Source organism: Brassica rapa, chromosome A05 (genome assembly GCF_000309985.2).
Source record: "Brassica rapa cultivar Chiifu-401-42 chromosome A05, CAAS_Brap_v3.01, whole genome shotgun sequence".
Lineage (NCBI taxonomy): Eukaryota > Viridiplantae > Streptophyta > Magnoliopsida > Brassicales > Brassicaceae > Brassica > Brassica rapa.
Genome location: NC_024799.2, coordinates 31,321 through 58,635, shown reverse-complemented (window position 1 = coordinate 58,635; position 27,315 = coordinate 31,321). Strand labels below are relative to the sequence as shown.

The 27,315-nt window shown below is 35.0% G+C and overlaps 2 protein-coding genes and 1 long non-coding RNA gene across 4 annotated transcripts; 1 reads left to right on the top strand and 2 right to left on the bottom strand.

Annotated features, from left to right (window-relative positions):
* Positions 1 to 12,249: 12,249 nt before the first annotated feature.
* Positions 12,250 to 14,921, bottom strand: LOC103866335. The gene is made up of 4 exons (XM_009144239.3): positions 13,985 to 14,921; positions 13,067 to 13,274; positions 12,842 to 12,971; positions 12,250 to 12,762 (listed from the first exon to the last, which is right to left on the bottom strand). Exons 1-4 carry the CDS (start codon positions 14,650 to 14,652, stop codon positions 12,485 to 12,487), a joined length of 1,284 nt encoding a protein of 427 aa, XP_009142487.1. The 5' UTR covers positions 14,653 to 14,921; the 3' UTR covers positions 12,250 to 12,484.
* Positions 14,922 to 15,779: 858 nt separating this feature from the next.
* LOC117133928 lies at positions 15,780 to 16,216 on the top strand. The gene is made up of 2 exons (XR_004458007.1): positions 15,780 to 15,876; positions 16,012 to 16,216. It is a non-coding gene; the product is annotated as an uncharacterized LOC117133928 (long non-coding RNA).
* On the bottom strand, positions 16,145 to 27,284 carry LOC103866334 (piezo-type mechanosensitive ion channel homolog). Of its 2 annotated transcripts, none has more exons than XM_009144237.3 (21): positions 26,996 to 27,284; positions 26,760 to 26,840; positions 26,524 to 26,683; positions 26,276 to 26,433; positions 25,955 to 26,111; positions 25,682 to 25,868; positions 25,330 to 25,445; positions 24,675 to 24,759; positions 24,353 to 24,568; positions 24,072 to 24,249; positions 23,565 to 23,693; positions 23,300 to 23,473; positions 22,923 to 23,156; positions 20,994 to 22,541; positions 18,413 to 20,892; positions 17,939 to 18,334; positions 17,672 to 17,830; positions 16,938 to 17,447; positions 16,687 to 16,837; positions 16,465 to 16,609; positions 16,145 to 16,391 (listed from the first exon to the last, which is right to left on the bottom strand). In XM_009144237.3, exons 1-21 carry the CDS (start codon positions 27,042 to 27,044, stop codon positions 16,247 to 16,249), a joined length of 7,458 nt encoding a protein of 2,485 aa, XP_009142485.1. In that variant the 5' UTR covers positions 27,045 to 27,284; the 3' UTR covers positions 16,145 to 16,246. The 2 variants fall into 2 exon arrangements, with proteins under 2 accessions (XP_009142485.1, XP_009142486.1); XM_009144238.3 differs by having other exon boundaries at positions 23,565 to 23,690.
* Between the last annotated feature and the right edge of the window lie 31 nt (positions 27,285 to 27,315).

The window sequence follows — 27,315 nt, the reverse complement described above, 5'->3', positions numbered from 1 at the left end:
ATTCAAAAACTCAAAAAATACTGTTTTAATGCATAGTTGCTTCCTTGACCAACATATGATGTAGTTCTAAGAGGTTTGAAACTTTTGTTGTCTCCGTTTCTCTAGCAAATAACGATTTTATAGTGTTTAGTCCACCAATTTAGGGACTGTTATGAAATTTAAGTAATTTAATTGATAAAAAAATTTAAACGATATCCATGTACCATGAAAGAAAGTTTAATATACATTAATACAAATTTAAAATGTTTTTAGAAATTTTAAAACAACACTAAAGATCATAGGCTTCAGTATATAGAGCATTTACCGAAAATTCAATATTTTCGTAGGGGGTTAGCCCACAGATTTTGAGAAAAATTCAAAAATTCAAAAATACTGTTTTAATGCATAGTTGCATCCTTGACCAATATATGATGAAGTTCAAAGAGGTTTGGCACTTTTGTTGTCTCCGTTTCTCTAACAAATAATGATTTTATAGTGGTTAGTCCACCAATTTAGGGACTGTTATGAAATTTTAGTAAATTAATTGACAAAAAATTAAAACAATGCCAATGTACCATGAAAGAGAGTTTAATATACATTAAGTCAAATATAGAATGCATTTAGAAATTTTAAAACAACACTAAAGATCATAGGCTTCAGTATATATAGCATTTACCGAAAAGTCAATATTTTCGTAGGGGTTAGCCCACAGATTTTGAGAAATATTCAAAAATTTGAAAATACTGTGTTAATGCATAGTTGCATCCTTGACCAACATATGATGAAGTTCTAAGAGGTTTGGAACTTTTGTTGTCTCCGTTTCTCTACCAAATAACGATTTTATAGTGTTTAGTCCACCAATTTAGGGACTGTTATGAAATTTAAGTAATTTAATTGATAAAAAAATTTAAACGATGTCCATGTACCATGAAATAAAGTTTAATATACATTAATAAAAATTTAAAATGTTTTTAGAAATTTTAAAACAACACTAAAGATCATAGGCTTCAGTATATAGAGCATTTACCGAAAATTCAATATTTTCGTAGGGGTTAGCCCACAGATTTTGAGAAAAATTCAAAAATTCAAAAATACTGTTTTAATGCATAGTTGCTTCCTTGACCAACATATGATAAAGTTCAAAGAGGTTTGGAACTTTTGTTGTCTCCGTTTCTCTAGCAAATAACAATTTTATAGTAGTTAGACCACCTATTTAGGGAATGTTATGAAATTTTAGTAAATTAATTGACAAAAAATTAAAACAATGCCAATGTACCATGAAAGAGAGTTTAATATACATTAATTCAAATATAGAATGCATTTAGAAATTTTAAAACAACACTAAAGATCATAGGCTTCAGTATATATAGCATTTACCGAAAAGTCAATATTTTCGTAGGGGTTAGCCCACAGATTTTGAGAAATATTCAAAAATTTGAAAATACTGTGTTAATGCATAGTTGCATCCTTGACCAACATATGATGAAGTTCAAAGAGGTTTGGAACTTTTGTTGTCTCCGTTTCTCTAGCAAATAACGATTTTATAGTGGTTAGTCCACCAATTTAGGGAATGTTATGAAATTTTAGTAAATTAATTGAAAAAAAAATTAAAACGATGCCAATGTACCATGAAAGAGAGTTTAATATACATTAATACAAATATAGAATGCATTTAGAAATTTTAAAACAACACTTAAGATCATAGGCTTCAGTATATAGAGCATTTACCGAAAATTCAATATTTTCGTAGGGGTTAGCCCACAGATTTTGAGAAAAATTCAAAAATTTGAAAATACTGTGTTAATGCATAGTTGCATCCTTGACCAACATATGATGAAGTTCAAAGAGGTTTGGAACTTTTGTTGTCTCCGTTTCTCTAGCAAATAACGATTTTATAGTGGTTAGTCCACCAATTTAGGGAATGTTATGAAATTTTAGTAAATTAATTGAAAAAAAATTAAAACGATGCCAATGTACCATGAAAGAGAGTATAATATAAATTAATACAAATATAGAACGCATTTAGAAATGTTAAAACAACACTAAAGATCATAGGCTTCAGTATATAGAGCATTTACCGAAAATTCAATATTTTCGTAGGGGTTAGCCCACATATTTTGAGAAATATTCAAAAATTTGAAAATACTGTGTTAATGCATAGTTGCATCATTGATCAACATATGATGAAGTTCAAAGAGGTTTGGAACTTTTGTTGTCTCCGTTTCTTTAGCAAATAACGATTTTATAGTGTTTAGTCCACCAATTTAGGGACTGTTATGAAATTTAAGTAATTTAATTGATAAACAAAAATTAAACGATGTCCATGTACCATGAAAGAAAGTTTAATATACATTAATACAAATTTAAAATGTTTTTAGAAATTTTAAAACAACAATAAAGATCATAGGCTTCAGTATATAGAGCATTTACCGAAAATTTAATATTTTCGTAGGGGTTAGCCCACATATTTTGAGAAATATTCAAAAATTTGAAAATACTGTGTTAATGCATAGTTGCATCATTGATCAACATATGATGAAGTTCAAAGAGGTTTGGAACTTTTGTTGTCTCCGTTTCTCTAGCAAATAACGATTTTATAGTGTTTAGTCCACCAATTTAGGGACTGTTATGAAATTTAAGTAATTTAATTGATAAACAAAATTTAAACGATGTCCATGTACCATGAAAGAAAGTTTAATATACATTAATACAAATTTAAAATGTTTTTAGAAATTTAAAACAACACTAAAGATCATAGGATTCAGTATATAGAGCATTTACCGAAAATTTAATATTTTCGTAGGGGTTAGCCCACAGATTTTGAGAAAAATTCAAAAATTCAAAAAATACTGTTTTAATGCATAGTTGCTTCCTTGACCAACATATGATGAAGTTCTAAGAGGTTTGGAACTTTTGTTGTCTCCGTTTCTCTAACAAATAACGATTTTATAGTGTTTAGTCCACCAATTTAGGGACTGTTATGAAATTTAAGTAATTTAATTGATAAAAAAAATTTAAACAATATCCATGTACCATGAAAGAAAGTTTAATATACATTAATACAAATTTAAAATGTTTTTAGAAATTTTAAAACAACACTAAAGATCATAGGCTTCAGTATATAGAGCATTTACCGAAAATTCAATATTTTCGTAGGGGGGTTAACCCACAGATTTTGAGAAAAATTCAAAAATTCAAAAATACTGTTTTAATGCATAGTTGCATCCTTGACCAATATATGATGAAGTTCAAAGAGGTTTGGCACTTTTGTTGTCTCCGTTTCTCTAACAAATAATGATTTTATAGTGGTTAGTCCACCAATTTAGGGACTGTTATGAAATTTTAGTAAATTAATTGACAAAAAATTAAAACGATGCCAATTTACCACGAAAGAGAGTTTAGTATACATTAGCACAAATATAGAATGCATTTAGAAATTTTAAAACAACACTAAAGATCATAGGCTTCAGTATATAGAGCATTTACCGAAAATTTAATATTTTCGTAGGGGTTAGCCCACAAATTTTGAGAAAAATTCAAAAATTCAAAAATACTGTTTTAATGCTAGTTGCTTCCTTGACCAACATATGATAAAGTTCAAAGAGGTTTGGAACTTTTGTTGTCTCCGTTTCTCTAGCAAATAACAATTTTATAGTGGTTAGTCCACCTATTTAGGGAATGTTATGAAATTTTAGTAAATTAATTGACAAAAAATTAAAACAATGCCAATTTACCATGAAAGAGAGTTTAATATACATTAATTCAAATATAGAATGCATTTAGAAATTTTAAAACAACACTAAAGATCATAGGATTCAGTATATATAGCATTTACCGAAAAGTCAATATTTTCGTAGGGGTTAGCCCACAGATTTTGAGAAATATTCAAAAATTTGAAAATACTGTGTTAATGCATAGTTGCATCCTTGACCAACATATGATGAAGTTCTAAGAGGTTTGGAACTTTTGTTGTCTCCGTTTCTCTAGCAAATAACGATTTTATAGTGTTTAGTCCACCAATTTAGGGACTGTTATGAAATTTAAGTAATTTAATTGATAAAAAAATTTAAACGATGTCCATGTACAATGAAAGAAAGTTTAAAATACATTAATACATATTTAAAATGTTTTTATAAATTTTAAAACAACACTAAAGATCATAGGCTTCAGTATATAGAGCATTTACCGAAAATTCAATATTTTCGTAGGGGTTAACCCACAGATTTTGAGAAAATTTAAAAATTTGAAAATACTGTGTTAATGCATAGTTGCATCCTTGACCAACATATGATGAAGTTCAAAGAGGTTTGGAACTTTTGTTGTCTCCGTTTCTCTAGCAAATAACGATTTTATAGTGGTTAGTCCACCAATTTAGGGAATGTTATAAAATTTTAGTAAATTAATTGAAAAAAAATTAAAACGATGCCAATGTACCATGAAAGAGAGTTTAATATACATTAATACAAATATAGAATGCATTTAGAAATTTTAAAACAACACTTAAGATCATAGGCTTCAGTATATAGAGCATTTACCGAAAATTCAATATTTTCGTAGGGGTTAGCCCACAGATTTTGAGAAAAATTCAAAAATTTGAAAATACTGTGTTAATGCATAGTTGCATCCTTGACCAACATATGATGAAGTTCAAAGAGGTTTGGAACTTTTGTTGTCTCCGTTTCTCTAGCAAATAACGATTTTATAGTGCTTAGTCCACCAATTTAGGGACTGTTGTGAAATTTTAGTAAATTAATTGACAAAAAATTAAAACGATGCCAATGTACCATGAAAGAGAGTTTAGTATACATTAGCACAAATATAGAATGCATTTAGAAATTTTAAAACAACACTAAAGATCATAGGCTTCAGTATATAGAGCATTTACCGAAAATTCAAAAATTTGAGAAATATTCAAAAATTTGAAAATACTGTGTTAATGCATAGTTGCATCCTTGATCAACATATGATGAAGTTCAAAGAGGTTTGGAACTTTTGTTGTCTCCGTTTCTCTAGCAAATAACGATTTTATAGTGTTTAGTCCACCAATTTAGGGACTGTTATGAAATTTAAGTAATTTAATTGATAAACAAAATTTAAACGATGTCCATGTACCATGAAAGAAAGTTTAATATACATTAATACAAATTTAAAATGTTTTTATAAATTTTAAAACAACACTAAAGATCATAGGCTTCAGTATATAGAGCATTTACCGAAAATTCAATATTTTCGTAGGGGTTAAGCCCACAGATTTTGAGAAAAATTCAAAAATTCAAAAAATATTGTTTTAATGCATAGTTGCTTCCTTGACCAACATATGATGAAGTTCAAAGAGGTTTGGAACTTTTGTTGTCTCCGTTTCTCTAGCAAATAACGATTTTATAGTGTTTAGTCCACCAATTTAGGGACTGTTGTGAAATTTTAGTAATTTAATTGATAAAAAAATTAAAACGATGCCAATGTACCATGAAAGAAAGTTTAATATACATTAATACAAATTTAAAATGTTTTTAGAAATTTTAAAACAACACTAAAGATCATAGGCTTCAGTATATAGAGCATTTACCGAAAATTCAATATTTTCGTAGGGGTTAGCCCACAGATTTTGAGAAAAAATCAAAAATTCAAAAATACTGTTTTAATGCATAGTTGCTTCCTTGACCAACATATGATGAAGTTCAAAGAGGTTTGAAACTTTTGTTGTCTCCGTTTCTCTAGCAAATAAACGATTTTATAGTGCTTAGTCCACCAATTTAGGGACTGTTGTGAAAATTTAGTAAATTAATTGACAAAAAATTAAAACGATGCCAATGTACCATGAAAGAGAGTTTAGTATACATTAGCACAAATATAGAATGCATTTAGAAATTTTAAAACAACACTAAAGATCATAGGCTTCAGTATATAGAGCATTTACCGAAAATTCAATATTTTCGTAGGGGTTAGCCCACATATTTTGAGAAATATTCAAAAATTTGAAAATACTGTGTTAATGCATAGTTGCATCCTTGATCAACATATGATGAAGTTCAAAGAGGTTTGGAACTTTTGTTGTCTCCGTTTCTCTAGCAAATAACGATTTTATAGTGTTTAGTCCACCAATTTAGGGACTGTTATGAAATTTAAGTAATTTAATTGATAAACAAAATTTAAACGATGTCCATGTACCATGAAAGAAAGTTTAATATACATTAATACAAATTTAAAATGTTTTTAGAAATTTTAAAACAACACTAAAGATCAGAGGCTTCAGTATATAGAGCATTTACCGAAAATTCAATATTTTCGTAGGGGTTAGCCCACAGATTTTGAGAAAATTCAAAAATTCAAAAATACTGTTTTAATGCATCGTTGCTTCCTTGACCAACATATGATGAAGTTTAAAGAGGTTTTGAACTTTTGTTGTCCGTTTCTCTAGCAAATAACGATTTTATAGTGGTTAGTCCACCAATTTAGGGAATGTTATGAAATTTTAGTAAATTAATTGACAAAAAATTAAAACGATGCCAATGTACCATGAAAGAGAGTTTAATATACATTAATACAAATATAGAATGCATTTAGAAATTTTAAAACAACACTTAAAATCATAGGCTTCAGTATATATAGCATTTACCGAAAATTCAATATTTTCGTAGGGGCTAGCCCACAGATTTTGAGAAATATTCAAAAATTTGAAAATACTGTGTTAATGCATAGTTGCATCTTTGACCAACATATGATGAAGTTATAAGAGGTTTTGAACTTTTGTTGTCTCCGTTTCTCTAGCAAATAACGATTTTATAGTGTTTAGTCCACCAATTTAGGCACTGTTATGAAATTTAAGTAATTTAATTGATAAAAAAATTTAAACGATGTCCATTTACCATGAAAGAAAGTTTAATATACATTAATACAAATTTAAAATGTTTTTAGAAATTTTAAAATAACACTAAAGATCATAGGCTTCAGTATATAGAGCATTTACCGAAAATTCAATATTTTCGTAGGGGTTAGCCCACAAATTTTGAGAAAAATTCAAAAATTCAAAAATACTGTTTTAATGCATAGTTGCTTCCTTGACCAACATATGATGAAGTTCAAAGAGGTTTGGAACTTTTGTTGTCTCCGTTTCTCTAGCAAATAACGATTTTATAGTGGTTAGTCCACCAATTTAGGGAATGTTATGAAGTTTTAGTAAATTAATTGAAAAAAAATTAAAACGATGCCAATGTACCATGAAAGAGAGTTTAATATACATTAATACAAATATAGAATGCATTTAGAAATTTTAAAACAACACTTAAGATCATAGGCTTCAGTATATAGAGAATTTACCGAAAATTCAATATTTTCGTAGGGGTCAGCCCACAGATTTTGAGAAAAATTCAAAAATTTGAAAATACTGTGTTAATGCATAGTTGCATCCTTGAACAACATATGATGAAGTTCAAAGACGTTTGGCACTTTTGTTGTCTCCGTTTCTCAAGCAAATAACGATTTTATACTCGTTAGTCCACCAATTTAGGGACTATTATGAAATTTTAGTAAATTAATTGACAAAAAATTAAAACGATGCCAATGTACCATGAAAGAGTTTAATATACATTAATACAAATATATAATGCATTAGTAATTTTAAAACAACACTAAAGATCATAGGCTTCAGTATATATAGTATTTTCCGAAAAGTCAATATTTTCGTAGGGGTTAGCCCACATATTTTGAGAAATATTCAAAAATTTGAAAATACTGTGTTAATGCATAGTTGCATCCTTGACCAGAATATGATGAAGTTCAAAGAGGTTTGAAACTTTTGTTGTCTCCGTTTCTCTAGCAAATAACGATTTTATAGTGTTTAGTCCACCAATTTAAAGACTGTTGTGAAATTTTAGTAATTTAATTGACAAAAAATTTAAACAATGTCCATGTACCATGAAAGAAATTTTAATATACATTAATACAAATTTAAAATGTTTTTAGAAATTTTAAAACAACACTAAAGATCATAGGCTTCAATATATAGAGCATTTACCGAAAATTCAATATTTTCGTAGGGGTTGCCCACAGATTTTGAGAAAAATTCAAAAATTCAAAAATACAGTTTTAATGCATAGTTGCATCCTTGACCAACATATGATGAAGTTCAAAGAGGTTTGGCACTTTTGTTGTCTTCCGTTTCTCTAACAAATTAGCCCACCAATTTAGGGACTGTTATGAAATTTTAGTAAATTAATTGACAAAAAAATTAAAACGATGCCAATGTACCACGAAAGAGAGTTTAGTATATATTAGCACAAATATAGAATGCATTTAGAAATTTTAAAACAACACTAAAGATCATAGGCTTCAGTATATAGAGCATTTACCGAAAATTCAATATTTTCGTAGGAGTTAGCCCACAGATTTTGAGAAAAATTCAAAAATTCGAAAATACTGTTTTAATGTATAGTTGCATCCTTGACCAACATATGATGAAGTTCAAAGAGGTTTGGCACTTTTGTTGTCTCTGTTTCTCTAACAAAAAAACGATTTTATAGTGGTTAGTCCACCAATTTAGGGACTGTTATGAAATTTTAGTAAATTAATTGACAAAAAATTAAAATGATGCCAATGTACCACGAAAGAGAATTTAGTATACATTAGCACAAATATAGAATTCATTTAGAAATTTTAAAACAACACTAAAGATCATAGGCTTCAGTATATAGAGCATTTACCGAAAATTCAATATTTTCGTAGGGGTTAACCCATAGATTTTGAGAAAAATTCAAAAATTTTAAAATATTGTTTTAATGCATAGTGCATCATTCACCAACATATGATGAAGTTCAAAGAGGTTTGGAACTTTTGTTGTCTCCGTTTCTGTAGCAAATAACGATTTTATAGTTGTTAGTCCACCAATTTAGAGACTGTTATGAAGTTTTAGTGAATTAATTGACAAAAAATTAAAATGATTACAATGTACCATGAATGAGAGTTTAATAAGAATTAATAAAAATGTAGAATGTGTTTAGAAATTTTAAAACAACACTAAAGATCATAGGCTTCAGTATATAGAGCATTTACCGAAAATTTAATATTTTCGTAGGGGTTAACCCATAGATTTTGAGAAAAATTCAATAATATGAAAATACTGTTTTAATGCATAGTTGCATCCTTCACCAACACATAATTTGGTTCAAAGAGGTTTGGAACTTTTGTTGTCTCCGTTTCTCTAGCAAATAACGATTTTATAGTGGTTAGTCCACTAATTTAGGGAGTCTTATGAAGTTTTACTAAATTAATTGACAAAAAATTAAAACGATGCCCATGTACCATGAGAGAGAGTTTAATATACATTAATCAAAATCTAGAATGTGTCTAGAAATTTTAGAACAACACTAAAGATCATAGACTTCAGTATATTAGCACACAGATTTTGAGAAAAATACGAAAATACTGTTTTAATGCATAGTTGCATCCTTGATCAACATATGATGAAGTTCAAAGAGGTTTGGAATTTTTGTTGTCTCCGTTTCTCTAACAAATAACGATTTTATAGTGGTTAGTCCACAAATTTAGGGACTGTTATGAAATTTTAGTAAATTAATTGACAAAAAATTAAAATGATACCCATGTACCATGAAAGAGAGTTTAATATACATTAATAAAAATTTATAATGTGTTTAGAAATTTTAAAACAACACTAAAGATCATAGGCTTCAGTATATAGAGCATTTACCGAAAATTTAATATTTTCGTAGGGGTTAACCCATAGATTTTGAGAAAAATTCAAAAATATGAAAATACTGTTTTAATGCATAGTTGCATCCTTCACCAACACATAATTTGGATCAAAGAGGTTTGGAACTTTTGTTGTCTCCGTTTCTCTAGCAAATAACGATTTTATAGTGGTTAGTCCACTAATTTAGGGAGTCTTATGAAGTTTTACTAAATTAATTGACAAAAATTAAAGTGATGCCCATGTACCATGAATGAGATTTTAATATACATTAATAACAATGTAGAATGTGTTTAGAAATTTTAAACAACACTAAAGATCATAGGCTTCAGTATATAGAGCATTTACCGAAAATTCAATATTTTCGTAGAGGTTAACCCATAGATTTTGAGAAAAATTGAAAAGTATGAAAATACTGTTTTAATGCATAGTTGCATCATTCACCGACATATGATGAAGTTCAAAAAGGTTTGAAACTTTTGTTGTCTCCGTTTCTCTAGCAAATAATGATTTTATAATGGTTAGTCTACCAATTTAGGGACTGTTATGAAGTTTTACTAATTTAATTGGCATAAAATTAAAACGATGCCCATGTACCATGAAAGATAGTTTAATATACATTAATAAAAATTTAGAATGTGTTTAGAAATTTTAAAACAACACTAAAGATCATAGGCTTCAGTATATAGAGCATTTACCGAAAATTCAATATTTTCGTAGGGGTTAACCCATAGATTTTGAGAAAAAAAATCAAAAATTTAAAAATACTGTTTTAATGCATAGTTGCATCCTTCACCAACATATGATGAAGTTCAAAGAGGTTTGAAACTTTTGTTGTCTCCGTTTCTCTAGCAAATAACGATTTTATTGTGGTTAGTCCACCAATTTAGGGTTTGTTATGAAGTTTTACTAAATTAATTGACAAAAAATTAAAACGTGGCCTATGTACCATGAAAGATAGTTTAATATACATTAATACAAATGTAGAATGTGTTTAGAAAATTTAAAACAACACTAAAGATCATAGGCTTCAGTAGATATAGCATTTACCGAAAATTTAATATTTTCGTAGGGGTTAACCCATAGATTTTGAGAAAAATTCAAAATATGAAAATATTGTTTTAATGTATAGTTGCATCCTTCACTAACATATGATTAAATTCAAAGAGGTTTGGAACCTTTGTTGTTTCCGTTTTTCTAGAGAATAGTGATTTATAGTGATTAGTCCACCAATTTAGGGAGTATTATAAAGTTTTACTAAACTAATTGATAAAAAAGTTAAAACGATGCTCATGTACTATAAAAGAGAGTTTAATATACATTAATAAAAATGTAGAATGTGTTTAGAAATTTTAAAACAACACTAAAGATCATAGGCTTCACTATATAGAGCATTTACCGAAAAAATCAATATTTTCGTAGGGGTTAACAAATAGATTTTGAAAAAAATTCAAAAATATGAAAATATTGTTTTAATGCATATTTTCATCCTTCATTAGCATATGATGAAGGTCAAAGAGGTTTGGAACATTTGTTTTCTCCGTTTTTCTAGAGAATAGCAATTTTATAGTGTTTAGTCTACTTACTTAGGGTGTATTATAAAATTTTACTAAATTAATTGACAAAAAATTAAAACGATATTCATGTACCGTTTAATATATCTTAATAAAAATGTAGGAAATTCAAAGAGGTTTGGAACTTTTATTGTCTCCATTTCTCTAAAAAATAGCGATTTATAGTGGTTAGTCTACCAATTTAGAGATTATTATAGTGGTTAATGCTCTGTATATTGAAGTTTACACTCTTTAGTGTTGTTTACACTCTCGACTAGGTAAAACTCAAATGACTGTAAATTATAGCTCTTCTTTCCGGAAAGAAAGTGAAGATGAAGCTAAAGGTTGTGTATAGTAAGGTCTCTGGTTCTGGTTACGTCCGTTACCATCTCACAGAAGTGTTTGTTACCGTCATCACTTCCCGATCCTTGAACTGAAGAAAATGATGTTCGATTTACAAAGTTTTTTTTTTTTTGTTGCTAAAGAAAACTTTAATGGGGGCACCTCTAAGCCACTAGGCCGGCAAACAACAATTAAAATTAAAGGAAAACAATTGGCTTCGTCCAGGTTTACAAAGTGTACCGTAATACCTTATCTAGCTAAGACAATTTCCCTAACCAATTTCCCTAACAATTTCCCTAACCATATATATATATATATATATATATATATTCTGAATATATTTACACAGAAGATACATTTTCGTGAACTGGATGATGGATGAGGATAAAGATCATTATAAAACTCGCGAAGTAGAACATGGTTCTCGAGAATATATTATCCACTGCAAGTTGGCTAAAAATAAACTAAAATACTAACGTAAGAAATTAGAATCATAGCTTGGGATTGAGAATTAAGTTATCTTAGCTCGAGGTGCTATAGAAACTTGAGTCATAGTTATGGGGGTTTATGACTTTAGCTTCAAAGTCAGAGCTAACCCAACTTGAACTATTTGTTTTAGTTTCCTTTTCCGTCCATTCTTAAAATAAGTGAACTACTATATAAAAGGTAATCTCGCAAAAACTAATGAGACTGCTCTTCACTAGTAATTTATTAATATACGTCTGTGATTAAACAAGCCACAATGTCTTCACAGTAAAAGCAGACAGAAAAAAGAAATCTGGAAATCTATATATGGGAAAGTATATCAGAATTAACGGTTAAAAACGCGCACAACACAGAGACGTCCACGGCCTGTAACATTTTTGTAATCTATATGTCTAGTAAGTATATATATAGTGATTAATGTTCACGCTTTGTAGTAATGCGTCCTCCAGGAGGCCTTTGTAAGAGATGGATTATTATATATAGTTGTCGTCGTAGCTCTCTGCTGTGTCTGTCTTTTTGGTTGTTCCTCGTCGACGTTAACAGCGCTGGCTTTTACAAGATCGACCTTCACTATGTGATGATCAGATGTTCCTTTAGAAGACAAAACCGAGTACGACCCCGGCACGAACTGGTACGGAGAATCGGCGGAAGCCAGTATGTAGTCCACGCGTGTCCCGTACTTGCATGTTCCTTGTACACCTGCATGTCATTATATATATACGACGTTAGGAAAACGACAGTGGTTGACATAATAAAAGTAGACAGTGTAGGTGCTTACTCTGGCCTTTGGCGACGACTACGACAGATTCGCATTCTCCAGCAAAGTCCTTGGCGTCAGTGTATTCTTTGCTCTTTAAGAACCTCATCACTTGGGCTTTTGGTATTGGCTTACCCATCTCTTGGTAATACTATATATATGTAGCAACGGTATATAGTTACTAAAGCTAGATTGATGATTACGTTGTTGTACATGTATAGATATTAATATGCTAGTTAATTATACCTTGACAATGTCGGTCCATCTCTCGGAAGAGTAATCGGACTCGTCGAGAGAATTGAGAGCGCCAGCAAGTATGTGTGGGACATCAGTTGATTGGATAATTGCATGGACTTGCTTCATTCTCCAATTCTCGTCCAAGTGATCTAGATGAGTGCAGTGAAATTCCACTTCCCCGCTCCCCGGTACATCTATGGTCGCCTTCAGCACATTCCTATTATTAATAAATATATACAAAACCTTAATTAATACTACTTCATTTACTAAAATATGCATCAAATTTTGTCCCCCAAAATGTAACGCGTCTTATTCCAACATAAACCCCACCTAGGCAAAAGGGGAGCAAAAGAATGCAGACTACGTACGTATATTTTTTAATAGACCAATCCTAGACAAAATAAAATAAATAATAATACACACCACCTTTTTCGATGTCTGCCACCATTTTGAATACTAGTTTTTTAAAAAGGATTCCTTATTTATTAAGTAGAGAAAAGGTTTCCAGTCAAGAGATGTTTTTCACAAGAAGTCAGTGAGATACAGTAATATTATATTTATTCAGACAAAAGCATGTTGACATTTGAAGCTGTCCTTGAGAATAAACAGCTGTTCTCTGAGAAGTTCCTTTCACAGAAAAACTCAAGTGTGCATTTTGTATGTACATGTTTGTATGTATATATAGACACAATGATACTCCTCACGAGAAGACCATGACTAGGTTCTACTTATTGAGGGGGTACAAACTCACCAGTCACCGCACAAAAAACTAATTTGTTTATCAAGCATGATCAAGGGGAACCATATAATATTTAATAAAATCCACAGATTTTAGTTTCTATGTTACTACTGGTAACTAAAAAAAAAGATGAAGAGACAGTTATAGTTTTGAGTCTTGTCTTAATCAAATAATAATAAGTGACTAACCTGAAATCAGAGTGGTCAAAGATCTTGAGGACATTGGAGTTTTTGATGGGCCACTTGGAGAGAACGGCGTTGCCGTACTCGGGCGCCCAGCTCTCGGCAAAGACGTAATTCATGTTGAGGGCAGCCGCCAGATCGGAGAGGGGTCGCATTTGGTCAGCCTCGTCCGCCTTCACGTCCTGAAGAGCAAGCACGTCAGCGTCTAGCTCCCTCAGCACATCAAGAACCGTTCTGGTGGAGGGGAGATGGCCGGAGAAAGAGAGAGCTGGCCTGAGAGGGGAGTGATCCTCACGGAAACTGAGCTGGCGGCTAATCTCGTTGTAGGGGAGATTGATGGAGACCCTTAGCCTCGATTTAGCGAACCTCTCTTGTTTCATATTATTGTTAATGGGGTGAAGCGGAGACTGCTTAAGTATGCTCCTGGGACGGTCAAGAGTTGACTTGGAGCGGAGTGGGAGACCAGCAGTAGAGTTGTTGTTGTTGGGGACGGCGGGAGCCATGGAGAACATAGCAGCGTTGAAGGTGGCGACTCTGATGGGTTTCTCAGGGTTTGGATGAATGGCGGCTGTGGAAGAAAACTCGTTGGAGGAGGGAGTGGGGTCTTCACCGGAGATTTTGGCCTTCCGGATACGGCGGCGGAGGAAAGCAATGAGGTTCAACATCATCATCATCTAGAAAATCGGCGATCGCAGCATATAAAGAGAGAGAGATTAATTTAGAAAAAGGAAAGAAATAAAAGAATTACGAGTTTTGAGAATTTAGGAATCTGAAGTTGCTAAAAAGAGAGCAAGGAGCTCTTCTTGGAAATTGGTCTTCAGCTTACGTGTGATATCATCAACTGATCATGTACCCTATCTATCTATCTTTATATATATACTGGTTTTATAAACGCCAATCATTTGATTTCAGTCCTTATTATTTTTCTATACAAAATTTACTTCTTCTGAATAATTTGGTCTAGCAAAAAACAGAAGAAGAAGAAGCAATCATCGACGGTATGGAGCTTATATAAACTCACAATAATTACAAAGAGTTATGAACCGTCCAACAAGGAAGAGTTAATTAGCGAAAAGGAAGCTAACTACTCCCAAATAATTAATACTAGATGTAACTCATACATACGATGCTGGCACTTGCTTTTGTAGCTTTCTTCCCATCTTAAATTTATTATCCAAATGCATGGCAGAGTAGCCGTGGACCCGCCTCATTTGACACGGACCTAATACATTTATATAAATTATAAACAAGTACTAATAAGAGGGAGGACTCAACTACTCTTTAATTTAAAGACTGGTAGTAGTTTCCTGCAGAAAAATCTCCTTAATGAAGGATTTGATATAAGCAAAGCATAGCTTTATCGTGGAATTAAATATAGGAAGGTTGATTGAATAATTGAGGGGAAAACAAGAAATAACCAAAATAATACTACTAATGATTTTTTTTTTTTTTTTAAAGTCAAAAAGAAAAGAACAAAGAATGGAATAGAGAGCGTTGAGAGTTAGGTGAAGTGATTGGACGTTTAGCTGGAGAAAGAGAGAGAGAGGACATATGTGTGCTGTTTCCATATTCTCAAAAACGGCATTACACCTTCGTCGTTTTGCGAAACTCCTCTTCTTTCTTTTTTTGAGGTTCAACGTGATGCGTTTCAAAACAAATATGTATGGGCTTAGAAACAAAAGATAATGAGCTTGAAAACAAAACTGTATGGGTCGTATCTTGTTATAGGCCCATAAAAATGAAAAGACGATCCAGTGGTGAAGTCAGGCTGTAAGAATCGCACAGCTCAGTTACGCAGGGAGAGAGGCGTTTGGAAGAGAAAGGATCCATCATAGCTGCAGGGCCGCTGCTAGCCTGCAAGTGAGATGGAGGAGGAGCCGGAGCCGGAGCCCGAGTTGGTAATTTTTCTTTAGTAGTACTACACATTTGATGTTGAAGTCGCGTCTCTCTTATTACTTTGTGAGCAAACATGTTATGTTATCATAGAGCAAACATGTTATCATGGGATTGTCTATAGGCTCTAGCTGTTTTAGCTTTTCAGGTTGGACTCGCGAATTTGGAATACCCATCATCTCTCTCACTCCTACTGAATCTTTACTTGTATCTAGTTCAGGATAGAATGAAGTTTTCTTCATCTTCTAGTCATTATGTCATAAGACTCATAACTACATGAGGCACTTCTGTTCTATAAATAAGATATCAACTCTATATATATAATAATAAAAAATTCACTCGGTATGTACAAATATGACAAAAGTGTGGTCGGACCTAAGCATCATAGTCTAGCTTTGTATACTCAAGCAGCATGTGTGGGGATCTATAGATCTTCACAAGGGTCCAGTATAGAACTTCTTCTACTCCAAGCTCACCCTCCGCTCTCGCCGCGTATAAGTCCTCACATATTGCTATTAATCTACATTTAACAACACAGATAGAGAGCATTACTAAAAAAGAAAAGCAAAACTCACAAGGGTTGCGGTTGTTACCTGTCACACGAAGGCAGGTTCTCGTAAGGTATTCTCATACGCAGGTCAGAGCATTGGAGCCTGATAAAACGCCCCACTGCCAGTACAAATGTTATATAGAGCCCCCATATACTGAATTTGCTGAGCGTGTCACCAAGAAACCCCTCTGCATTATTCCAGTAACTGTTAAATCTTAATAGAACATTACAAGTCTCGAGAGAGAGCAAGCAAGAGCTAACTTACGTGGAGGTGTTTCCTCGGACATTATGATAGCAACTGGTCCATCCATACCCTCGCAAGCGCTGATATTTTCGGACGCTTTAAGATTATGGAATGACCACCACCACTTGGAATCTGCATGGTTCATGAGTATGTCTGCACTCACTTCATCTGTCTGTGTACCAACAACATAAACAATATTTAAGTTCGAAACGGAAAACACAGTCTGGAAAAGAAACAACTCTTAGCTTCTTGTGCCAAAAAGATATTTTTACCTGATCCTCAAAAGACCTGACATCACCAGAGCCAGTAACACGGAAAAACTTTGGGTATAAGTTCTGCACTCTAAATCCATCCATTGAGCCATTGAGGACCATTTGCACATCAGAGCGTTTCGGAAGGTCCTGAGGGTCCACACTTCTTTCATACTTGACAGTCTCCTTGCCTTTGGGTCGGTCTCTGTTTAGAACCCAAGAAAAGGTGATGTCCATATCCGTGTCCCAGTCCAGGGATTGAACGAATCTGGTCACAACTGTGTCAGGGACAAGCCATAGAACGCTTGCATCAGCTTGGCAGCATATCAGCTGAATGTCATTTTTGTTGTACGTTGGCAAGAAGCTTTGGGACCCTAGATCTAGCCCAAGATCAATGTCATCCCCTGAGATTCTTTTGCACAGAGTTGTCTGGAACAAAGTAAGCTTTCCACCAATTGTTTTTATATCAATTTGAACGCTCGCATCTTTTATCGGGTTGGCAATGTTTGTTGGGTTGCCACTGCTATACATCTGCAAGGAGGAAGCCGTTACCAACAAAACAAATGACTCACCAATTATATACCCTTACTTGTAAGACATCACAGACAGTTGTTGGTTTAAGCCAACACTATAATCTTTTCTTACTTATACGCGTCAGGGTACTACTGTTCATCACAAGAACCAAATGATTCGGTTTCTTTTCTTTACTTTTTTTTCTTCCATAAAACTTATGGTTGTAAGGAGAAATCTTTTACCAGCATAGGAGCCCATATAACGCATAACAAGATGAAGAAGAGACATATCCCGTTGCAGCATTTAGTCATTTTTGTTTGCCTCTCCCCATGTTTGTGTGTAGCTCGATTTAAAACTGTATCGCATTTGACAAGGTACAAACTCGCATTCACATCTTCCAACTGCAAAAGGACAGAACTTAAGTCCTTGGAAGTATGTTCAGGTTAAACATGAACGATCCATGATCATAACGAGGGTTCTAGATATCAGCATGGGTTGAAACAACATACCTTGAGCCAGTCATACATTGTCAGTGATGTGGCTGTGCAGGACCAGTCAAGTACACATCTCAGTTCATACAGGAAAGGAAGAGCGCGGTAAAGTCTGTAGCCATAGTAATTGATCCTTGAAACTTCACTTGTCAAAAACTGCCGGTATAGGGTACTCTTATGAGGTAGTCCATAGCGGATTTGTATGGCCTGGAGAGCTAGTGACATTGCTTTGGCAAGAAATATGAATCTGAGAGCCAAGCCAGCAGCGTGTTGCTGCGTAGGATATATGCTCCAAGCATACTCTGTCACTGCATATGTGAAGAGAATAAGACTGAAGAGATAGTATACCACTTTTCCAGTCGCAAATGAGCAAAGATAGATGACTCGATCAACAACAATCAGGAAGAAGATAACCTGCCACAGAAGCGTTTCATCAGGTTAGGGAACTGATATGCGAAGAACAGATAAACGAGACTTAAAGAAATGAACTACCATTAGAATAATGACAAAGTCAACTGGGAACTGGTCCTCTAGCTGATATACATCGATAAACTCGCTTTTATTTTTAATGACTGATTGGTAGAAAATAGCAACCAGAAAGAAGGCCATCAAATCAGCACCAAATATGTAAGCATAGAGGTCTGTTTCTCTCTTTCCTCCGCCAATCACAGAGAGGATGGGGTAAGGGAACCCAGTTCCTTCAACAAGTCCACTATGTTGAGCTTTGCGAATTTCTTTCGCCACATCTGAAGCTGGGGTAAGTGATCTGTACCATTCTGCTGAACAACACCCATTCGTGGGAGAAGCATACTCAACCTCAAGGACAACCAGGGCCTCGTTTGGGGTCTCTGTACTTCTCTCTATACTTTGTACGTGGACCCTGCTTGAGTAAGGACAAAGATCAGGGTTTTCCTTCTCGCATCTCTCATTGTGAACAAGCCTAAGCAACTGATTCATTCGGCATTCAACTCTTTCAGGCTGAATTCCATCTTCAGGCCACATGTGAACATCCATTGTCACCTGCACAAAGTAAGGAGGGGATTCTGCTCCACGTGTCAGCGAGATCCAGTACCGGCAGATGCCTCTCATAACCAATTTCGCACCATCTCTCAACCTCTTGTACACATCCAAGATTTTCTGGCTCCAGCTACTTCTTGTAAGGTCCTTCTGGCTCCCACGAGCATTCCGGCGCGAAGTAAAATCGCCAGAAGGAACCCAATCACCATCTTTCACTGTTATGGCGCTCTGTATGAGGGTGAATATGTAAATAAGAAAGAGAGGCAACGAGCTGACAACAAACGATGATTTGATTCTTTGTGTTGGAAATCCAAGTTCATGAAGAAGAGGAGCGTCGATGCTCAACCCACAGTGCTGGATTATAATCTGGTATAAATACTGGAGGAGGATATAGATTTCTGTGTACATTAGCATGAGGACCCAAAAGATGTGAGTAGGGCCTGTGTGAACGCAGAGGGCATATAGGAACAACGCTGCTAGATAGACCATGGAAAGAAGACTGAAGTTCCACAGAAACGCAATAATGAAGCAGCAATAGCAAACAATATCATTGTTGGACTGCATCCTAGACCATATATGACGAAGGATCCTTCCTATCTGAAAGCTAGCGCCATCACTACTCCTGTCTGATTGTAGAGATGTTGACCGTTCAAAAGGTTTCTGTATTCTTTTCTGACTTTCCATCTCATCATACACCTCATCATCTACAGAGGACTGCTCATTTGTATCTGAATTTTCCGGCGAGATGTTTAAGAAGTTCACAAGGTTATTTACTGCCTGATTTCCAATAAATTGTACTTGGGAAACACCATCACCGATGAGTTGCACAGCAGAAATCAACGGATTATCTTTTCCCTCTGACTTTTCCTTTCTTTCATGTTCCATAGGCATGGCATCAAGATCCTGCTGAACTTCAGTGATCTCACAAGGAGATGCTCCAAATGAACACTCTGGAGAATCTGGTGCTTCTGGAGTAGTACTGATAGGAAGCTCCTGAGCTTCAAAAGGATACTGTGGATCCTCGACAATAGGCTGCTCTTCTTTCCTGTGGACTACTCCATCAATCTCAGGACTGGCTGCACCACTATCTGGAATCAAGAACGGATTCCTCCTCCTTCTTAGACCTTCAGTGCGCGGAGAAGTAAGTCCAATATTAGAATCAGAATTCATTTTGTGAAGCTGTACCCGCAGGTTCAGCATTTCAGACTTCATTTTTTCCACCTGCAAATTTCGCTGCCGCTTCTTTTCTACAGACTCACGAATCTGTTGCAGTTGCTCCGTCTTCCGCGCTGCTTTCTTCTCTTGCTCCCGCACAATAGCGCCAATTTGCTCTGCTTCAAGATACCGCGAGACATAATCAAACTCCTGGGAGGAAAACATGTAGGACTGAAGAGATACTAGCATAAATATGATTATCTCAACGAGGGCAGATCTTGCAGTGATTCGAAACCCGTAGTCATACTTGTAAAACCCAATCACCTCGTAGATATAATCAACCGTTTCACACTTTCCATCATTGAAGTTTCCCACAAATGGAGATTGATATGCGAGAGAAAAGATAATGAGAACAAAATTGTAGACTCGCAAGAACCTGAATATTTTGTTCTTCTTCTTCAGTATTTCAAGTCGCATCCGGGCAAAAACAAGAGCGAATGCAAGGTAACCCAGGTGTAGAATGTCATACTCAAGAGTTCCTGTGATTAGGATCAAAATAAGCACAACATCCAGCAGATGAACGTAACAATAAAGCCTCAGGTAATCAAGCACGGTCCACATGCTCTTAGTTTCGAAGGAGAGATCTCTCCAGACAAATGAGTTCTTTCTTTGAGACTTCATCTGGTGATATGTTGATGACTGAGAGAAACTGAATATGTGATCAGACCGAAGTTTGAAACAGGCAAACATGAACACCACGAAATAGCTAATAAGCGTCCGGGGATCGTCAACTCTCACTCCTGCAAAAACAAATAGAAAAGCATCTCCATATAGAACCTAATTCATGAAGAATAAATGCATAAGAACACCAAGTGCTCCAGAGAATTTTAAGGTGTCTTACCAAGCCAACAGTCCCGGCAAAATTTAAAGTTGAGAACTGCAATGCTCCAGCAGTCATGGCAATGCACACTAGTTTCACTTGGAGCCTGATCGGAAGGCAATGAGTTATTCCAAGTGGCAACGTACTCAACTGAGAGTATTGATGCAAACAGAAAAACAACTACAGGCCATAGTTTCTGAATTACGCGTCTTCTCAAGAGGACACATGCAGCAAGCAGCGCAATATATACCAAGGAGATGGCATTCAATAAAGCAAAACTTGCAAGAAGCAGCGCAATCATGTTTATCTCAAGGCCGTAGAGGTTAAACATATTCTCAATCCAAAATTTCAAGTAAATTTTCAACAGATTCTTCTGCGTTTCAAACCTCTCCTTCTTCAATGCCAGAATCCTTCTCCTGTTCCACCTGTGACTCTCTTTGATGCTTCCCCAGAAGTGACCAAATGAAAATTTCCTACTACTGCCACTTTCAGAGCCTCCAGTCTTGGGATGAAAAAAACCAGCTGCCTGATTATCACGGGGAGAGAAGAAAGGCCATGAGTTACTAGTAGCCTCGCCTTGTTTCATTAATAAAGAAGAATGATCTGTTGACGATGGATTTTCACCATTAGAACTGGAAACACTTGCAGTGGTGTCTTCTGCAGAGACAAATAGGGGGCAAGGCTCGTCGTATTTTCCTTTGATAATAGTTAAACCAGGTGTCCTTTCTAGCCAACGAAATACATTGTATTGCAGAGTGCAGGCAGCAACAACCAGCACTTTGCCTCGTAGACCTGATTCTATACCCCAAAATCCAGGTTCATATACTCGAAGGCCCAAGTAGAAAGACAACTCAGCATATTTTTGCCCAGGGAACATCTGAGCTTGCATGCCCCAAAGTTGGAAAAGATACTCCGTAGACACGAGAAATCCAGTATAGATCAAAAATGATTTGGATGGTACTGAAGAAGACTTTGGGAAGGTTGTGCAGATGACAAGGCCAAGGAGATATACAAATCCAAACACACTGATTGGAGACAACGATGCATAAAACAATGCTGCAAACAAGATCTTCTGACCATGCCATACCAAAAATCTCTCAACAAAACCAAAAACTCCAGGTTGAAGCAAACTAGATTGACCAGGAATGTAATGTCCATTTTGCCTCCTTTCGTAGCTGTAAAGTTGCATCACGACCAAGACAGCTAGAGATTCCCATACATTATCCAGCAATGGTGCTTTGGAGTTGTAACCCAAATAAAAGTAGAGATCAATATATCCAGATAACCAAAGCTGCAAGCTGACAAAGCTACTTAAGCAGTAGATAAACATAAACACCAAAAAAGCATATGCTTTCAAAGGGAACCACAAGCGTCTCTTAGTTTCCTCAAACAGTTGTCTTCCAGTAATCCAGAGCAAGAGAAGGAAAATGTATCCAAACGATACATAATTGGGTTTCACCAGGTATACACTTATGAGAATAGTGATGAAAGCAATGTATGTTCCACATGATCGGTACATAGACAGAAACTTTTGCCCAATCGCACTCAGAAATGAAGCAATATGTCTCTCTGTAAGAAGAAAAAAACAGTGATTCGTAAGCATATAATAAGAGAGTAGATACAAAAAAGGTATGATGAACCACAACGACCAATTATAAGATTCTGACAGAGGTCACAGAATGTGCAACTTTTGAAGTTCACAGCATGAAAGCTACTCCTACAGCTACCATATAAAAGTAGTGGCAACAGAAGCTAAATTTTATCTTGTTAGGTCGATAAATGCACTTAAATGAAGATAGTAAGATAATAAATTTTACACCATAAAAGGTTGATATGTATAATGAACGGTATGTCAAGGAAGCAAGGATCAGCAGTTGAAGGACAAACTAAGACGTGAATATATCCCTCCCAGATGTTCACTTCAAAAGAGACAAGAAGGAAGTTTTATACCATAAGTAGTATTATCCTGGCAATAACTTGAAGATGGAGATGAGTAGACGGACAAGAGAACTGATTTGTTGAGACCAGCTTTCAATATGCTAAATCCAATAGGAGGGCTTGGTGTATGTCGTACAATTGCTGAGAAGGAAAATAGCACCTCAAAGCCATGATTATGGATGGCACAGAAGCAAGCAAGCAAGGCTATCTCCAAGAAGTCCCAAGAGCTTTCAGACCTAAGGAGACCTGCAATAACTCATACACAAGAGTTATCAGTCAGAACTCTTCCTTACTCTTTAATCTAAGATCACCTAGCAGCTATATTCGAAAGGAAACTGATGATATGTGAATCTAGCCTATAACTTGAAAATACAGAAAGAGAAGTGTACCTAACTGAAACAGTATTTCTCTGCTCACAGAGCCTTGCCGCTTTAAGGAGTTCGACATAAGATCGATCTCAAGAATGTAGAGAAGTGCAAAATGAACTTCGCATAGAAGAATCAGTGACTTGCGTATCTTTCTGTTGATGTTGTGGCTCAACAGATAAATAAGGAAGAATATCACTGAAAGATACGTCCATCAGGAAACATCCATATTTATGAATCATTATTGAAAGAAAAAAAAAAGAAGAGAATAGGAGGGGAACAAACATACCATACACTGCATGGACAAACCCAGGTTTCATGGCAATGAGGAAAATCAGTGCGAGCATAATAGCCCGTGAACATTTCCGCAATCCCCAAGCAATGGTGGCGACAACCAACACCTTTGTTTCCTCATCTGCTGTGGTGATAATCTCAGCCGTTAAGAGCAGTTCTCAAATTGAATATAAAGCAGAAGACTAGAATAAGCGTGAAATAAACAAAGCCTTTACCAAAGAAATTAATAGTCTTACGCTTTGCACCTTCAAAATCACAGAACATATAAACATTTTCAATGATTACTATATATCAAAATTTCTTCAAAACATATCATGGATAGAGCGGTGACTCTTAATATGTCTCGGATTTCAGAACACATGATGCAGAAAAGATGATAGTTGATCGCGATAAACAAGTACACCCACTAAATTATTTTGTCAATTTTAGAGGTCCTGACAAGCCTAAAAGTTGGAAAACACCAGATAACTTGTTTTGCAGAAAGCATATGTGAGGCTATTACCTTCAGCATAAGAACTATCATTGGAGGATCTGGAGCTCTCTTCAGACAGGTAGAGAAAAACAGAGTTGTTCACAAGATTACCCAATGCAACCAACATCCCCAAACCAAATTGTGCAAGCAAAAAGAATCCAGGTATAGTGTAATGCCAAAGGCCCACCATCTCCCAAATTTTCATGTCCTACATATTATATGGGAAGACATTACCCTTGACATTACCCTTCCAACATTAGTGTTCTTTCAAAATACATGAAATTTACACATAGCGGATAGCGAAGTATTACCTTTCCAACCTTAGTGTTCAGAAAGGAAAATGCCACATTGAATATGTACGTACTGACAGCCCAGAAGAGTATAAATACAAGAAGAAGGCCATTTAATCTGTGCAAGCGGAACAAGGACGGGAAGGCATAGATAATGTAACCAACATATGCAAGGAGGCCAAACGCACACAAGCTCGCAAAATGAAAACTCCAGAACGAAAGAGCAAACAGAGAGACCTGGCAATCATGGAAGCAAGTAATAAAATAAAAGAGTGAGTTTTTTTGACACAATACGTTGCTTGAGCTTACACATACACGTTGATACCAGGATACAAGTATATACCGGAAAACCATATGTGAAGAAATTGATACTGAAAGTCTTAAACACAGCTCCCCTCAGTAAAACATTGGTGTGCCTTACACCAGCCCTGAAAATTTGGAAGAAATTTACACATAAGGCAAAGCGTAACTATTATACATTTACAAGTCTACTCTTGTATAGACCAGCCAAGAGAACGTCCAATAGAATGTGTGAACTAGCTGTAGTCCAACAGTTCATGCTAGCAAAGAAACCAATCACAAAAACTTTGTAATACCGAAAACCAATGAGTTTCAGCCTTTCAGAGGCTTTTTCATAAATCAAATTTGTCTCACTTAATACAGTAACGTTTTATGCCAACTTCTCATTTTTAAACTAAAACTCCTCTTACACAGCCTAGATATCACCAGAAACTCTTTCATTAACCCATAGCCACCGATTTCATTATAGTTCTATGAACCGAAGACAGGAGAGTATCTACAGTCTAGACCATAAAACGAATAAATCAAGCGAGCATATTCAACCAAGCTTTATCGCTTCTCAGTCATAAACTAATTAATACAAGTGGCAAAATTTCAAACAGACAAATTAAAATTTCCTTTCAACGCTAAGATACTGTGTCAAACACTACAACAGCTCCTAGCAATTAAGAGACAGAGGAAAAATATATACAGCATACCTTGATTCCCGAATAAAAAACGAATATTTTGGAGGAAGAAGACGCTCTGCCAAGTTATTTTCACTCGTGGACATAATAAAGTCCATATCCTCGAGGTCTGACCTTACATAGGAAAGCTGCAATTGCAGAAATATAATAGCGTAGTACCTCGTTAACAGATCAGGACGGAAATGTCAACTAACCAGACGGGAAAACTATACTAGTTGTTGGTTTCATATAAATATTAACGGCTGTTGAGAAACAGTTTAGCAAGCAATATACGTTTTTTTTAATGGAAAACCCATATATGACTATCAGTTTGGAGACTTGTGCGAGAGCAAGCAATACTGATCCTGGAGGGAAAAAGTCATACCATGATGAAGAACAGCAAAAGGAAAAGACCAGAACAAATATCAGGGCCTTCAGTTTCCGCAGAGATTCTGAATAGACCGATAAAGCTTGCTATCCATCGAATCATATCGGAAAAGTTTATTGGTAACTGATAGAGGTAAAGCAGGATGATGTTGAATCCTGAGTAGATGTAAAGAACTCTCCACCACCTTAACAATACAAAAGAAAAGACAGCAGTTGAGAAAAGCAGGATCGGGAAGGGCTAACTTAGCATAATAATCAATTAATTATCAACCTGAAAAGTCCTGAAACGTTGCTTGTCAAGGACCAGTCCACGAGACCAGCACAGCTACCAATAAAAAATGGCAAAGAAATCCATGAAGGATTGCAAATTCCCACTGCCAATTGAACTGCTGGTAACAACAAGCAGGTGGCAACCCTAAGATGACTTCCTGAGTCATAAACGATTTAGACAGTGTCAAACCGAGTTGGCAGCAAAACAAAAAGAGAAAAGGGTACCACATGGAAGAGCCTTATTCTTCTTAAAATAGACATTAATTAACCAGATAAAATGAGAAAAAGTTAAAGAGTCATTATTTGGAGATTAGTTACAAACCTAGATGTTCAAAAACTTGAGAAAAGTGAGACCAACATGTGTCCCGCCATGGAACCAAGCCGAATCTACTAGTGTATATGTCAGCAAGTGAAACTAGGGATGTTAGTAGTTGTAAAGCCAAGAAATACATAACAGTGGGGTTTCTCCAAGACTTCAATCTGCGAAACCAAACACAAGAGGGTGGGGGGTAAGACAATGAATAAAAAAAGGCAGTGAGAGATGAAGTAAAGAGGGAGAGTAAGTGTTACATCATAAAGCCAGTGAGACTCATCCAGCCAGTATCAGATGTGTCCCAGTCGGGGGCAAGAGCATCCGAAAGGACAAGGTAAACCACTTGTGCAACAATGATAAGACATGAAAAGAAGAAAATGGGCCATAACAGCCAGTGACTCCTCTGGAAACGGTATCCTGGGAAAAGAAAGAAAGCACAATTTCAGAAAGGGAACATGAGCTTAGTTATCAAAAAAGAAAGAAGAGGAAGTACCAAAATCAGGAGCAATAAAGAGAAGGAGGAGAAAAGCAATCAAATCAACAAAGGAAATGAGACTCCAGTTAATAAGTGCAGCTGTGAGACAAGACAAGAGAAAAAGAGATGTTAAATGTTTACACTACTAAGCAAATAGGATCAAGTGGAAGATTCAGCAGGCAATGGGCATTTAAAGTGCTGTTGAAAACAAAAGGATGTTACATCATCCGAATGAATGAATGAATGGTACGTACCTGCGAGAAGTAGCCAAGGCAACAAGAAGCCGACCAGAAAACTCGCCATTAGATTAGATTAGATTAGAAGCTTGTCTTAACGATCAGCATAATAATCCCAATTTTTATCAAAAAGATCCCAAGAAGAAGAAATCAATTTCCCGAACGGGAGGGGGGGGGGGGAATCAATAAGAAACAACATATTTATCATCGCTCGCGGCCGAGCCAGGTAGAAATCGCAATCCAAACGCCGACGTGGCCTCGGGTCAATTGATTTGGTTTGGTGTAAATTAAAATCAAAATCGAAAATGATGGTTCGGTTAGGATTGTACCGGTCAAAA